The sequence below is a fragment of the Sphaeramia orbicularis genome, chromosome 22 (assembly GCF_902148855.1).
Source record: "Sphaeramia orbicularis chromosome 22, fSphaOr1.1, whole genome shotgun sequence".
Lineage (NCBI taxonomy): Eukaryota > Metazoa > Chordata > Actinopteri > Kurtiformes > Apogonidae > Sphaeramia > Sphaeramia orbicularis.
This window is the reverse complement of record NC_043978.1, coordinates 9016739-9032928: the sequence shown is the minus strand read 5'-3', so window position 1 is coordinate 9032928 and position 16190 is coordinate 9016739. Positions and strand designations below refer to the sequence as shown.

At 38.5% G+C, this 16190-nt stretch overlaps 1 protein-coding gene across 1 annotated transcript in view; it reads left to right on the top strand.

Moving 5' to 3' along the window:
* prkd1 (protein kinase D1) overlaps positions 1–13698 on the top strand; it is a 51967-nt gene extending 38269 nt beyond the window's left edge. Inside the window, exons 18-21 of the mRNA XM_030125909.1 lie at positions 1337–1497; positions 3267–3373; positions 12396–12481; positions 13465–13698. Coding sequence (XP_029981769.1) covers positions 1337–1497; positions 3267–3373; positions 12396–12481; positions 13465–13698 — 588 coding nt within the window. The remainder of the gene's footprint in view (positions 1–1336; positions 1498–3266; positions 3374–12395; positions 12482–13464) is intronic.
* The last annotated feature ends 2492 nt before the right edge of the window (positions 13699–16190 follow it).

Here is a 16190-nt window from a genome sequence, read left to right as displayed (position 1 = left end):
TGGTTTGGTTCTGTTGGGTCCATGGTTTGGTTCTGTTGGGTCCATGGTTTGGTTCTGTTGGGTCCATGGTTTGGTTCTGTTGGGTCCATGGTTCGGTTCTGTTGGTGTTTCATGTCTTCATCTGGGTCCATGGTTTGGTTCTGTTGGGTCCATGGTTTGGTTCTGTTGGGTCCATGGTTTGGTTCTGTTGGTGTTTCATGTCTTCATCTGGGTCCATGGTTTGGTTCTGTTGGGTCCATGGTTTGGTTCTGTTGGGTCCATGGTTTGGTTCTGTTGGGTCCATGGTTCGGTTCTGTTGGTGTTTCATGTCTTCATCTGGGTCCATGGTTTGGTTCTGTTGGGTCCATGGTTTGGTTCTGTTGGGTCCATGGTTCGGTTCTGTTGGTGTTTCATGTCTTCATCTGGGTTCATCTATTTTCTTATATTTAATTCACTGATCATGCAGATGTTCATTGAAGCTCAGATTAAAGCCAAAGGTTATTATTTCAAAAACAAACAAAAAAAACTGAATAAACAGTGTCTTTTTCAGTCCAGTCTCTCATTAACTGAACATAAACCCAGTGTGTCCATCCACTGTCATTGATTCGACTCCATGGGATTGACTGGAGAATCAATGTTGTAGAGGATGACGGTGTTTCCACGGTAAATATGGAGCCTCTGAATGTCCAAATATGGTCATATCTGATGACCATGAAAAGATGAAGAACTGTATTTTACACCAATTATTGACATGGATTGATAAGATTAGCGGATCAACAGGAATTAAACAGTTTAGATCAGTAGATGGTTTAGGTTAAGGGCGGACGTTTGGGTCTTTAAGGGTTAAAGGTGCACGTTTGGGTCTTTAAGGGTTAAAGGTGGACGTTTGGGTCTTTAAGGGTTAAAGGTGGACGTTTGGGTCTTTAAGGGTTAAAGGTGCACGTTTGGGTCTTTAAGGGTTAAAGGTGGACGTTTGGGTCTTTAAGGGTTAAAGGTGGACGTTTGGGTCTTTAAGGGTTAAAGGTGCACGTTTGGGTCTTTAAGGGTTAAAGGTGGACGTTTGGGTCTTTAAGGGTTAAAGGTGCACGTTTGGGTCTTTAAGGGTTAAAGGTGGACGTTTGGGTCTTTAAGGGTTAAAGGTGGACGTTGCTATGGCGATGACAGTTACAGGAAGGGCAGTACCCCACTGCATGATGGGAAATGAAGTTCAAAACTGGAGCGACACATTTCCTGACTGCAGTCCCAGATGTGGTGTTCATATGACCCGTGGTTCTTCAGGGGTCAACGCACTAGTTCTACATATTAGCAGAGGACCCTGTGATCAGGTATGATTAAGCTCCTCCTCCTTCTTCTTCAGGTGAAGCTCTGCGACTTCGGATTTGCGCGTATCATCGGAGAGAAGTCGTTCCGGCGTTCGGTGGTTGGAACGCCGGCGTATCTGGCTCCGGAAGTTCTAAGGAACAAAGGCTACAACCGCTCTCTGGACATGTGGTCTGTGGGAGTGATCATCTACGTCAGGTCAGAGTCTGTCTGTCTGTCTGTCTGTCTGTCGTTCTATCGTTCTATCTATCTATCTATCTATCTATCTATCTATCTATCTATCTATCTATCTATCTATCTATCTATCTATCTATCGTTCTATCTATCGTTCTATCTATCGTTTTATCTATCGTTTTATCTATCGTTCTATCGTTCTATCTATCTATCTATCGTTCTATCGTTCTATCGTTCTATCTATCTATCTATCTATCTATCTATCGTTCTATCATTCTATCTATCTTTCTATCGTTCTATCGTTCGTTCTATCTATCGTTCTCTCTATCATCTATCGTTCTATCGTTCTATCGATCATTCTATCGTTCTATCATTCCATCTATTGTTCCATCTATCTATCGTTCTATCGTTCTATCATTCTATCTATCTATCTATCTATCTATCTATCTATCTATCTATCTATCTATCTATCTATCTATCTTTGTTCTATCGTTCTATCGTTCTATCTATTGTTCTGTCTATCATTCTATCGTTCTATCTATCGTTCTATCGTTCTATCGTTCTACCTATCTCTCTATCTCTTTTTCTCTATCTCTTTCTATCTCTGTCTGCCTCGATCTTTCTATCTCTCGCTATCTCTCTCTTTCTCTCTCTATCTATCTTAGTCTTTCTCTTTCTCTCTTTTTCTCTCTCTATATCTTACTTGTAATAACCAAAAATTTCTTTAAGAAATAGGAAAGAAAAAAATATGGACTTTTTTTCTAGTTTTAAGCCTTAACGTGATTACATTTAAAACAAGAAAATTTTTGTCAAATGTACAAATATATGAATTTTTCTCTACGTTTAACCTCTGCCAAGGGATTTATCACCATTTATCATAATATTCTGCTCTGTATTCTGCATTATTTTCAGTGTAAATCATATATTTTTACCTCCGCCAGGAGGTATTGTGATCACTTTGCTTCGTGTGTTTGCATGTTTGTTAGCAGGATAACTCAAAAAGTTATGGATGGATTTTCATGAAATTTTCAGGAAATGTTGATACTGGCACAAGGAAGAAATGATTAAATTTTTGTGGTGATCGGGGGGTGGGGGTGGGGGGCACAGATCTGTCTTGGCGGAGGTCTGTGGTCTTTTCTTGTTCTATATTTAATTCACTGATCATGTAGATGTTCATTAAAATAAAGAATTTATCCAGAAAACTTGGGAAAAAAGTGACTTTTTCTGTTCAGTTAATTACATGTTTTACTGAAAATCAAGTGTGTCCAAACCCTTTCAGTATTTTACGTCTGCAGATCAGTTACTGTTTGGTTTTCATCCACTTCTGAACCTTTGAACGTCTGTTTTCAGTTTTATTTTATTGTTGTGTTCCAGATGTGACTGCTGTTTATTGAGAACTCTGATAGTCCATATTATTGAAAATACGACTTATTTATATCTTTTATACACTATTATAATTGGCCTTTTTTGCTACGTTATTTATTATTATTCTGTTTTTACCTGTTTTTTAAATATAAGGCATTTAATTAGTAAAGTGAAAGAGAAACAGTATCTGACAATAATCTTGAATCTTATTTTCTACAAATCCCTTTATGAATCTGTTCTTCTGGGTTTTTTTAATTACGTCAACCATCTTTGAATCTTTCTTCTGTAATTTTCTTCTTCCTCATCTTCCTTCTCATCTTTTCATCTGTTTTTCCTTGTTTCGTGTTCACACGTTGTGTCTTATTTACTTCATCAGGTGAAAAATATTTGTCTGTTTGTTAATAAAATGATATGTTCGTGTCCTTCAGCCTCAGTGGGACGTTTCCGTTTAACGAAGATGAAGATATTAACGATCAGATCCAGAACGCTGCCTTCATGTACCCTCCTCATCCCTGGAAGAAGGTCTCCCAGGAAGGTAAAACACCTCCGCCACATCCTGAACACTGGCTGATTTTCAAGGCTCAGTGTTCTTTACTCCCCCCTCCTACCAAGGTTATTATCGTTAACAAAAACGTATGAAATGATGAAAACTAGAATTGTAAAAACATTTGCGTTAACTGAAATAAATAAAAACTATAATTAAAAGAAAAAACGATAACTAACTGAAAGTGTATTGTGTGTTTACAAAACTAACTTAAACGTATAAAAAGTATGGCTAAAATTCCCTTCATTTTCGTCTTTGTCAATGTCGGATTGATACGAAATCAATTTATTTTGCTCGAGCAATTTTAGCTAGCGGCACCATATGATATTTAAGGGTCCGTCACTTGTGGTCACTTGTGGTTTCCAGTTGTCTTCTGGTCCCCACTTTACCTGGAAACATGGAGACTAAAGTTGGGAGAACACAGCAGAGTCTATGGAAGTAAATCTGTCTCATCAGATTTTGAATTACTAAAGCCATTGAATTTCTAGCACTGAGTTTTTTTGCACTGAAATTAAGTATCTGAGTTTTTTTGTCTCTGAATTCAACTATGTTCATAAAGCTAGAATTAAAAAAAATCAGATGCAAAAAATTCAGAAGCAAAAAATTCAGATCACACATCTGGGACACCAAGGATAAGCAATCGATTCTATCTCAAGTCGAACCGACAGCCAGCCAATCGAGTTACGTTAGGTTGGTCATGTGACACTGATGCAGGGAGACAGTCAGCGCGGATGTGTGAACTGAAGTTTTTGCTTTTGAATTTTTTGCATCTGAGTTTTTGGCATCTGAATTTTTTTATTCTAAATTTATGAACATAGTTGAATTCAGAGACAAAAAAGATCAGATACTTAATTTCAAAAAAATTCAGTGCTAGAAATTCAATGGCTTTTATAATTCAAAATCTGATGAGACAGATTTACTTCCATAAGAGTCCTGTCTGGGATTTATTTGAATATGACGGCGAAGAAGATAAAAGATATGACGAAACTAAAATTAATACTAAAACTAAACTTAAACTAAACTAAAACTAAGCATTTACAAAGAAATGAAAACTAATAAAAACTATCAAACCTGCTCTAAAAACGAACTAAAACTAACTGAATTAGAGAAAAAAAAGTCATAACTAAATAAAACTAAACTATAATGAAAAATCCAAAACTATCAGAACCTTGGTTCACTGTCCAGGAGTTTGACAAGTGCAGGAATAAAAGGGTTCATCTGACTGTTGGTTCCGGTACAAAGTTAAAGTGTATCTGAGATTGGACTGAAGCAGAACTCACACCATAGAGGGTGGGCGGAGTCACTCAGGACCGAGGTTCTAATAGTTTTGGATTTTTCATTATAGTTTAGTTTTAGTTTGGTTTTGACTTTTTTTCTCTAATTCAGTTAGTTTTCATCCATTTTTAGAGCAGGTTTGCTAGTTTTTATTAGTTTTCATTTTTTTGTAAATGCTTAGTTTTATTTTAGTTTTAGTTTTGTCGTATCTTTTCTCTTCTTCTCTGTCGTATTCAAATAAATCCCAGACAGGACTCTGCTGCTTTCTCCCAACTTTGGTCTCCATGTTTCCAGGTAGAGTGGGGACCAGAAGACGACTGGAAACCACAAGTGAACACAAGTGACGGACCGTCAAGTGTCGTGTAGTGCCGCTAACTAAAATTGCTAGAGCGAAATAAATCGATTTCGTATCAATCCAGCATTGACAAAAAGGAAAACGAAGGGAATTTTATCCATAATTTTTATCCGTTTTAGTTAGTTTTGTAAATACACAACACAGTTTCAGTTAGTTATTGTTTTTTCTTTTAATTATAGTTTTTATTTATTTCAGTTAATGAAAATGCTTTTTCAATTCTAGTTTTGGTCATTTCGTTAGTTTTCATTCATGATAATAACCTTGTTCAGGTCCGAACAGGCCTTATTCAGAGTTCTGACCTTATGCAGGTGTGTGAGGTCACTGAAGGTCACATCTTCTTAAAACCCTGGAGTCTGTTTTTATTTTTGCTGTTTAAACCAAACCAACCGATACAAGAAAAGGTTCACAACTGACTCAATGAAACAAGAATAAAAAATCTTCATAAAAGTTCTGTCGACGTTAAAACTCCAGAGGTTCTGATTAAAGTCTGTGCACTGATGTGTGTTTTTAAAAACATCCATGTTGCCTCTGTTTGGTCGGTCTGACTCTGGATCAGACCAGGACAGATCTGTTCCTCAGATCCACCATCATCTTCTGGGCAGAGGAGGGTAACTCCAGCTCCATAAAAGTCCTGCCATGTGTTTGCTCCAACCGCTGACAGAACCAGGACATTCTGATGAACACAACAGCTCATCCAGGTAAATGGATCATTAGTGGAATCACCTGAGTTCAGTGAACAGGTACAACCCATACATGACAGGACTTTAACTCTATGGAGCTGGAACTACCAACCTCTGCTCCTGGGTCTCACACATGTTTATGTCCATAAAGGATGTTTTACACCAGTGGGTCAGGGGGTCCGGGTCGGAACCATCAGCAGGTTTGAGGATGTGTCACCCTGCACGTCATTATTACATAAAATAAATTAAAGAGGTGACAGGACCAAGGTTATTATCGTTAACGAAAACGAACGAAATGACGAAAACTAAAATTGAAAAAACATTTTCGTTAACTGAAATTAATAAAAACTCTAATTAAAAGAAAAAAACGATAACTAACTGAAACTGTATCGTGAGCTTACAAAACTAACTAAAACTTATAAAAATTATGGATACAATTCCCTTCGTTTTCGTCTTTGTCAATGTCGGATTGATATGAAATTAATTTATTTGGCTCCAGCAGTTTGAGCTGGTGACACCATACGACACTACACAGTCTGTCATGTCTGGTCACTGGTGGTTTCCAGTCATCTTCTGGTCCCCACTCTACCTGGAACATACAGACTAAAGCTGGGACACAGCAGCACAGTCCTGTCTGGGGTTTACTGTAGTGATGAGTGGGGTCGTTTTTTTTTTTTTTTTTGGCGTACCGTGTGTGTGCGCGTGAGTGACAGAGACAGAGCAGAGCTGAAGGACAGAGTCAGACAGGACTAGCATCCAGGTAAAAACTGGAGAGTTTATCACCATGAAAAGGCCTTCCAAGCCCTGAACTGCACAGTTTAGAAGAGGAGAAAAGAGGAGGATGAAAACTAATCCAATTACAGAGGTATGGAACCTGTTAGAATGTTCAAAAACGTTTGATGTTACTAGCTACAGCTAGCTGAACTGAACTGAAGCAAAGTTGGCTAATAATGGAACTGGAGATGATTAAGATATGAGATATCTGCTAAGGTGTGGTTTACTGATGATGGACTGGGTTATATATGTTTATAAGTGGTTTATATATGTTTCTGTCTGGTTTAACTGCTGGTTAGCTGGTTTATAATAGGTTCCTTTCTGCTTTAATTGCTGGTTAGCTGGTTTATATATGTTTCTATCTGGTTTAACTGCTGGTTAGCTGGTTTATATATGTTTCTATCTGGTTTAACTGCTGGTTAGCTGGTTTATATATGTTTCTATCTGCTTTAACTGCTGGTTAGCTGGTTATATATGTTTCTATCTGGTTTAACTGCTGGTTAGCTGGTTTATATATGTTTCTATCTGGTTTAACTGCTGGTTAGCTGGTTTATATATGTTTCTATCTGGTTTAACTGCTGGTTAGCTGGTTTATATATGTTTCTATCTGCTTTAACTGCTGGCTGCTTTGTGCATCTCCTCTCATGCTTTGCACATCTTCACATTGTTTCACGTAAGTGACGTTGTGTATGGATTGCACCCCCCCTCAACCTGCTATAGGGAATTTATACATTGTACGGTACATTGTGTCTCTGCTCAGCCCATGAGCCGCCCTAACCCGACCCCCAAATAAAGTGTCCAGGGTAACCAATATCCGCGCCTCACTAATTTCTTTGAATAGGATGATGAGGAAGATAAAATATATGAAATAACTAAAACTAATACTAAAACTAAACTAAACTAAAACTAAGCATTCAGAAAAAAACGATAACTAATAAAAACTAACAAACCTGCTCTAAAAACTAATGAAAACTAACTGAATAAGAGAAAAAAAAGTCAAAACTAATTAAAACTAAACTATAATTAAAAATCCAAAACTATTATAACCTTGGACAGGACACGCCCCTGTGGAGCTCCAGTGGAAGATGAAAGAACATCAGACGTTAGTTATTATTGTCCTTCATACGTTCTGGTCCATCCTCCAGCAGGTCAGACCTGGTTCTGTGGTTCTGGAATCGTTCTAAACCAGGGCTGTCAAACTCATTTTAGTTCAGTTCCACATTCAGCCTAATATGATCTAACGTGGGCCAGACCAGTACAATAAATTAAATAATAGAATAAGAACTTTTGAGAGAAAAAAGTAAAATTCTGTAATGAAAATGTTTACATCTACGAATTGTACTTGAACATAACATGAACAAATATAAACAACCTGAAAATTCGTTAGTAAAATAAGTGCAATGTCAGGGCTCGTGACTGCGACTGAATTACGGTCGCATGCGCCTGAGAATTTTGGTAGTGCGACTGTTTTTGAGATTACGATCGCACGGTGCGCCAATAAAAAAATGAGCGAAAATTAATACGTGCGCCTAGAATAATGGCTGCAGAAGTAACTCGTCAGCTGAAAATAAACAAGCTCCACGCCCCGCTGACTGAAGCGGAAAATCTAGTCCCCGCCCCCTCGCGTGTGCAGGCGGCATAAACAAAGGGATCAAATAACTCCACCGACGTTTGAAACAATCTCCCGCCAAACCCGGTTAGTAGCGCTGGCGTTGTTCCAAGTATTTTCCCATGACGTAATGTATCCTGCAAGTCAGATGATCATGTTGCGCGAATCAACTTGCTACACGATCAGCTGACCGTAACCAGCGAATCGAGGGGCTAATGAATAAACAACAAGCGGTATCCAGACGTGTACATGATTCGTCAAAAGTTTCTTCCTCAAAAGTTGGTTGTTGCAAATAATGGTGTGATTCGTCTTTCTTCTCCAAGAACCAACTAAAGTATATACCACACATTGACAATTGTTTTGCACCTGTGTCAATGTAAGCTTTTTCTTTCATACTCTATTCAAATACTTTATTCTAGGTTGTTAACATTGCTTAAATACATATAGGAATATTACTTGGTATGGCCAAGAGTTTTGCTTGTTCTCCAAATTTTTTAAATAATAGTGGTGCGCCTAGATTTTAGCGTGTGCTCCTAACTTTTTAGGGTTAGGAGCACAGTGCTCCTAGGTCAAAAAGTTAATTTTGAGCCCTGAATGTTAACAATATTACACCTCAGTTTATCATTTGTACATGTGAATCACAACTTATAGATCACAGTGGATCTACAAATACACAAAACATTGTAGGGAGAATATTATTAAAATTCCACATACGACATTTCAGATATTCAAAATGTATGTATTTAGTATATTTAGTATTTAGTCTGTAAATTTCAACATTTTTGTCCAATTTTCCTTTTTTTTTTTTTTTTTTACACTCAAACAATGACAAATATTTACAGTTTCCATTATTTATAGGTTATTATGATAGTATTTTACTGGTCTGAAAAATCTTGAATTAAGCAAAAAAATCTTGAATCAAGCAACAGAAAAAAGCTTGAATACGGCAAAAAAAATCTTGAACTAAGCAAAACAAATCTTGAATTAAGTAAAAAAAAAAAAAAAAAAGTCGAATTCAGCAAAAAAACATCTTGAATTAAGTAAAAAAAAAAATCTTGAATTAAGTCAAAAAAAAAGTCTTGAATTTAGCAAAAAAATTCTTCAATTAAGCAAAAAAACTTCAATTAAGCAAATAAATCTTGAATTAAACAAATAAACAAAACATTTAATAACAGGGAGAATATTATTAAAATTCCACATACTTCTCTTAAGAGATTTCAGGTTATTCACATTTTTTTAATATAAAAGGCTAGTCTTCAAATGTAAACATTTTTGTGCAATTTTACTTTTATTTTTTTACCGTAAAACAATGAGAAAATTGTACAGTTTTCATTATTTGTAGGTTATTATGATAGTACTTTACTGGTCTGATCCACTTTAGATTGAATTGACCTAAAATGATTGTTAGTGTCATTTTTGCTTTTCATAAATTCATCCCAGGGGCCGGACTGGACCCTTTGGGGGGCTGGATTTGCCCCCCGGTCAGCATGTTTGACACCTGTGTCCTAAACCCTCCGTCATCTGTGGTGGTTTTGGAAACAGAAGCTGCAGCTCCTGTTTCCTCAGGAGTCGATAGTAGAATCCTGCGTTTGTCTTTTTGTGAATGAATGTGTGTTTTCTGTGGAGGTGTTTTCAGCAGCGTGTGTCCTCCTCCTCCACATCTTTTATAAATATCCCACCCTCTGCTGTTGGATAAACGCTGCTCGTCTCCACCTCCTCCTGCCACTCGTGGCTGTTCCTCATCCTCCAACATCAGTTTCAGGTGTTTATTTCTGGAGTACAGCGCTGCCTTTGTGACTCACCTCATTGTCGTCATTGTCTCTAAAAGCGACTCGTCCTGTCGAATACCAGACACTTTTAATTCGTCCTGACTCACCCGATCGCCGGCCGATTCCCCGGAGCCTTCGTAACCTTCCCTCCTCCGCCTCCTCGTCTCCTACTTCAGCGAAGAAAATATCCTTCCAAGTCCTTTCTGTCATCGCAGGAGGATTAAATGTCAGAATAAACTCCTGAGTGCGTCAACAGATCTGAGTTTCACTTCACTCCCACAAGAAAAAAACAAAAAAACACAGATTTTCCAGATGAAACTGGTCATTTTATTGACATTTAACTCTTGAAGACCCACAGCTGGGCTTCATCTCACCTGTAGACGATGTTTGTCTTTACATTCAACCTTTTCTAAGTGTTTTATCACCATTTATTTGTGCGACAGCGTATTAGGCCGCATCGGAAAAATAAAAACACCCTTCACTGCCAGAGTAAAGAATTAATATTTCAAGAATAAAGTCGTAATTTGGAAAAACTCATAATTTACCGAAAATGTTGTACTTTTATTAGATTAAAGTCATAATATTTTGAAAATAAATTTGCAATAGTGCGATAAAAAGTCGTAGTTTTGAAACTGTAAGCCTTAAGTAAGTTCAGTAATTTACTCCAAGCCCATTCAGTTCTTACGACGAAACAAACCCAAACGTGTGTGAACTGTCTTCAAAGTCCTTCGACTAATGCTAATGTGTTGATGGTGGGCGGGGCTAATAGGCTCAGTATTTGGTGGGCGGGGCTTGTAATATTTGTGTAATAACGTGTAACCAGCGATAGCTCTACAGTCGAACACTTCCAGTCAGTTCCTCCAAATCTGTTCAGTTTTTACGACCAATCAAACCCAGACGTGTGTTAACTGTAGCGCTATCGCTCGTTACACCAGAGAGTTATACAGTGAGGGTTTCTACATTTCTAAATTCTGACAGTTTATCGCACAATTGCGAATTTATTTTCAAAATATCATGACATTCATGTCATAAAAGTATGCCATTATTTTCATTCAATTATGAGTTTTTTCAAATTGCAACTTTATTCTTGAAATATGACTTTTTTTCTCATAGGTGTTTTTAGTTTTCCGATGTGGCCTAATACGCTGTCATACTAATAAATAGTGAAAAGTCACTTAGAAAAGGTTGAATGTAAAGACAACCGTCAGTTCCTCCAAAATGGTTTTGGTTTATACGACAAAACAAACCCAGACGTTCGCAAACTGTCTTCAAAGTCTTTTGACTAATGCTTACGTGTTGATGGTGGGTGGAGCTAATAGGCTCAGTATTTGGCCTTTGTGCGTAAACCCCAAATGAAAGTAGAACCTCACAGAATGTTCCAAGTTCTACATTTTGCAACAAGTGGGTACGACTTTATTCTGTAAATTATGATATTTTTCCTGCTTGTTTTTAAACTACGACATTATTCTCGTAATTTTATGGCTTTATTCTCTAAATATGACGACATTATTCCCATAGTATTACTTCATTCTCATAAAATTATGACTCTTTTTGTATTCGACTGTATTCGAACTACATCTGGAGTAACGGTACCTTCCCTTCGAACCTCCATCATTGTAGTTCTAGTGGTTCCATGTGAACAGCTGCACCAGTCCAACTATCCAACTATAGGACTACAGCTGAAAATCCAACAGAACAGTTATATAAGATATAAATGTATACGAACTGCTAACACAGACCAAACAAAACAGAATTTACAACAGAAATGTCACTAATACAGGAAATACACTGGACCAGGGGAAAGATGACCATATCTGATCAACTTAGAGCTGGAGTTGATAGATCAGCGACGGTGCCATACTCAATGTTTGGAACTACTGGCCCCGCCTCCAGAACCTGGAAGGAGGTCCATGTTTCGTCTGCCATTTTTTTTTTACAGTGGGAGTCTATGGAAGTGTGGTAACTCAGTTTTGTCTACCACTCTGGACTGAACGTTTACCTCTGAACATTAACAGGAATCATCACAATAATCCTGTTTGTTGTGTATTTTTGTGTATATTGTACATTGTACATATTGTGTGTATTGTCAATATCTTCACCGATAGGCATTACGTCCTTCAGCTCCACAGTTTAAAACAAAGGCAGAAATCATGTGACACCCCCCCCCCCTTCCCTGACTCCCCCACCAAACAGCCCACCCCACCCCCCTGAATGAGAGGAATGAGTCTGAAGGGCAAATATCTGAGGAAACAGAGGAATCCTGGAGGAGCAGAGGGTCGACACTTCTCAGAAAGACCCATTTGGACAGACCTGGGGGGGGGGGGGGGTCTATTCATGTGGTGGTCCATTCATGTGCATAATGCTGAGGGGCCCGGGGGCCCGGAGCTGTTCAGACCAGTGACCCCTGAAGAAATGTTAACATCATGTTAGCTTTGCTCATTAGCCCCGACCGGCCCCTCACCACAGGGTGGCCGAACCCCCCCACCCCACCCCCAAACCCCCTCCTCACATTCTCCAGCTCATCATTCTCCCTGGTTTGTTCTGTTTTCAGCCATCGACCTGATCAACAACCTGCTGCAGGTGAAGATGAGGAAGAGGTTCAGTGTCGACAAGACCCTCAGTCACCCCTGGTTACAGGTGAACCCCCCCAAAACACACAAGTTTACAGGTGAACCCCCCCAAAACACACAAGTTTACAGGTGAACCCCCCCAAAACACACATTTACAGGTGAACCCCCCCAAAACACACACGTTTACAGGTGAACCCCCCCAAAACACACATTTACAGGTGAACCCCCCCCAAAACACACATTTACAGGTGAACCCCCCCAAAACACACATTTACAGGTGAACCCCCCCAAAACACACATTTACAGGTGAACCCCCCCAAAACACACACATTTACAGGTGAACCCCCCCAAAACACACACATTTACAGGTGAACACAGACAAAAAATACACATTTGTTCTACCTGTACCAGGGTGCATTTGTTTTCCACTCCAGGACTACCAGATGCGGTTTGACAGGGGTGCTTTTGTTTTACTTGTACAGGGGTGCGTTTGTTTCCTCTGTACCGGGGTGCGTTTGTTTTTTCTATATTGGGGTGCATTTGTTTTGCCTGTACCAGGGTACGTTGGTTTCCTCTGTACCAGGGTGCATTTGTTTTCCACTCCAGGACTACCAGATGGGGTTGGACAGGGGTGCATTTGTTTTACCTGTACCGGGGTGCGTGTGTTGTCTCTGTACCGGGGTGCGTTTGTTTTACCTGTACTAGGGTGTGTTTGTTTCCTCTGTACCGGGGTGCGTTTGTTTTACCTGTACTAGGGTGCGTTTGTTTCCTCTGTACCGGGGTGCGTTTGTTTTACCTGTACTAGGGTGCGTTTGTTTCCTCTGTACCGGGGTGCGTTTGTTTTACCTGCACTAGGGTGCGTTTGTTTCCTCTGTACCGGGGTGCGTTTGTTTTACCTGTACTAGGGTGCGTTTGTTTCCTCTGTACCGGGGTACGTTTGTTTTCCACTCCAGGACTACCAGATGTGGTTGGACAGGGGTGCGTTTGTTTTCTCTGTACCAGGGTGCTGTTGTTTCCTCTTTACCAGGGTGCGTTTGTTTTCTACTCCAGGACTACCAGATGTGGTTGGACCTGCGGAACCTGGAGAGTCGGATGAACGAGCGCTACATCACCCATGAGAGTGACGACCTGCGCTGGCATCACCACGCCCAGCTCAGCGGCCTCGACTACCCCGGGCACCACGGTAACAACGGGCCCCGCGGCAACGGTGGCCAGGGGGCGGAGCGTTACCCGGAGACGGAGGAGGAGCTGGAGACGCTCAGCGAGAAAGTCAGCGACCTTTGAGGACGAGGAAACTGAACGAAAGCACAAAAACATGAAAAAAAACCAAAACACACAAATACGACAGAAGGGTGAAATGTGAGCTTTTATTCATGTTCAAGTAGCAGAGTTTGAGATTATCATGAACGTAAACCTGAGCCTTTGGACGGAACCAGTTCAAATACATGAAAAAACCCCATCTATGACTCAGCATCTCATGAACAAAACTGAAGATTAGTCGACATTTATTTATTTCACACATTTCCAACAGTTGTTACATATAATTATATATAATAACAGTATTATATGTTTTTAATGAACAGACTTATTTTGATCAATTTCATCAAACTCATCAAAAATTCCGACATTTTAAAATAATGAGAATAAATGTCCTGTGCATCCATATATGGGGATGTTTATATCGTATCTTTTCATGCGTTTAAGTTTTTTTTTAATTGAAAAACTTCATCGACCTGCGTCGGTATATACATAGATTTAATCCTGTTGTAGAAACATGTCAGATGTTCGATGTGGAATAAATAAAAGTAGTGTTTGTGAAATACTGAGTCATTTGAACGGATAATGAATGAAAGGCGTCGCTGCTTCACAGACAATCATCAAAAAATAAACATATGGAAGTAAATCTGTGCCATCACGTACTGAGTAGTTGTATTATGCAAGAATTTTTTTGAGCAGTTGAATTGTCGATTGAAACAATTGTCAATTGAATTGAATTTTTTTATAGTTAAATTTTTTTTTAATAGCTGAATTTAAAAATTTTTTACACATACTTTCAGAATCTGAGTTCAATTATTTGAGAAAAAGAGTATATTATCCAATATTCTCAAATACAATGCGTTTCAAATTCAATATAAAAAAATCCAATATAGCGCAGACATCTTGACCAGACTTAACCAAAGAAGTAACGATCATGTGACGCTCAGGTAGCAGCGCATATATGTGTCAATCGTGTGACACGCCTGCGATTTTCCTTTGGTTTCATTTGGTTAAGATATTATTGAATTAAAAAACTTTATTTTTTTAAATAATTGAATTCAGATTATGAAACTGTGTGTAAAAATAATTCAAAGGCAGCTATTAAAAAAAAATTCAACTATAAAAAATTCAATTTACAAAATATAATTTTTTTTTTTTAATTCTTGCGAGATACAACTATTCAGTATCTACTGGCACAGATTTACTTCCATAATAGAATCTATAATAAACAAACATGTAGACGTGGTTTTCATAAATACCTCGAATGCACTGAGGATTTCAGTCAGAACACAGAAAAAAAAGCCATTCATTAATATTTAAAACGCTTTTATCACTTAGTTATAACAATGGATTTTAAGCCTTTTCTACGACAGCGTATTAGGCCACATCTGAAAAATAAAAACACCTGTCACTACAAGAATAAAGTCGTAGTTTTTAAACTCATAATTTAACGAAAATAATGTACTTTTATCAGATTAAAGTCGTAATATTTTGAGAATAAATTTGCAAAAGTGAGATTAAAAAGGTGTAATTCAGAAATTGTAATCCTTTAATTTGTTCCAAATCTGTTTGGTTCTTATGACGAAACAAACCCGAAGGTGTGCGAACTGTCTTCAAAGTCCTTTGACTATTGCTAATGTGTTGGTGGTGGGCGGGTCTAATAGTCTCAGTATTTGGTGGGCAGGTCTAATAGTCTCAGTATTTGGTGGGCAGGTCTAATAGTCTCAGTATTTGGTGGGCGGGGCTAATAGTCTCAGTATTCTTCCTTTGTGCAAAAACCCCAAGTGAAAGTAGAACCTCCCAGAATGTTCCAGTTCTCCATTATCAGACCAGTGGGTACGACTGAATTCTGGAAATTAGAATATTTATACACCTGTTTTTAAATTATGACGTTATTCTTGTAAAATTCTGACTCTTTTTGTTTTTGACTTTATTCTCATGAAATTACAGGTTTTATCTGGATATTTTACAACTTTATTCTTGTAGTGACTGTGTTTTTTTTTTGTTTTGTTTTTTTCGGATGTGGCCCGAAAACACAGTCATACTTTTCTGATGAAGTTTATGCTTTTTTTTATTGTTGCTAAAATGAGTTGAATCAGAATCAGACACATATTTGTGTTTCATCCAAATATTAAAGTTACTGTTGGGCAAACAAAGGTCCGTTAACACTCTGGTGTCAAAGGTCCGTTAACCCTCTGGTGTCAAAGGTCCGTTAACACTCTGGTGTCAAAGGTCCGTTAACCCTCTGGTGTCAAAGGTCCGTTAACACTCTGGTGTCAAAGATCCGTTAACACTCTGGTGTCAAAGGTCCGTTAACCCTCTGGTGTCAAAGGTCCGTTAACACTCTGGTGTCAAAGGTCCGTTAACACTCTGGTGTCAAAGGTCCGTTAACACTCTGGTGTCAAAGATCCGTTAACACTCTGGTGTCAAAGGTCCGTTAACTTTCTGGTGTCAAAGGTCCGTTAACTTTCTGGTGTCAAAAGTCTGTTAACCCTCTGGTGTCAAAGGTCTGTTAACCC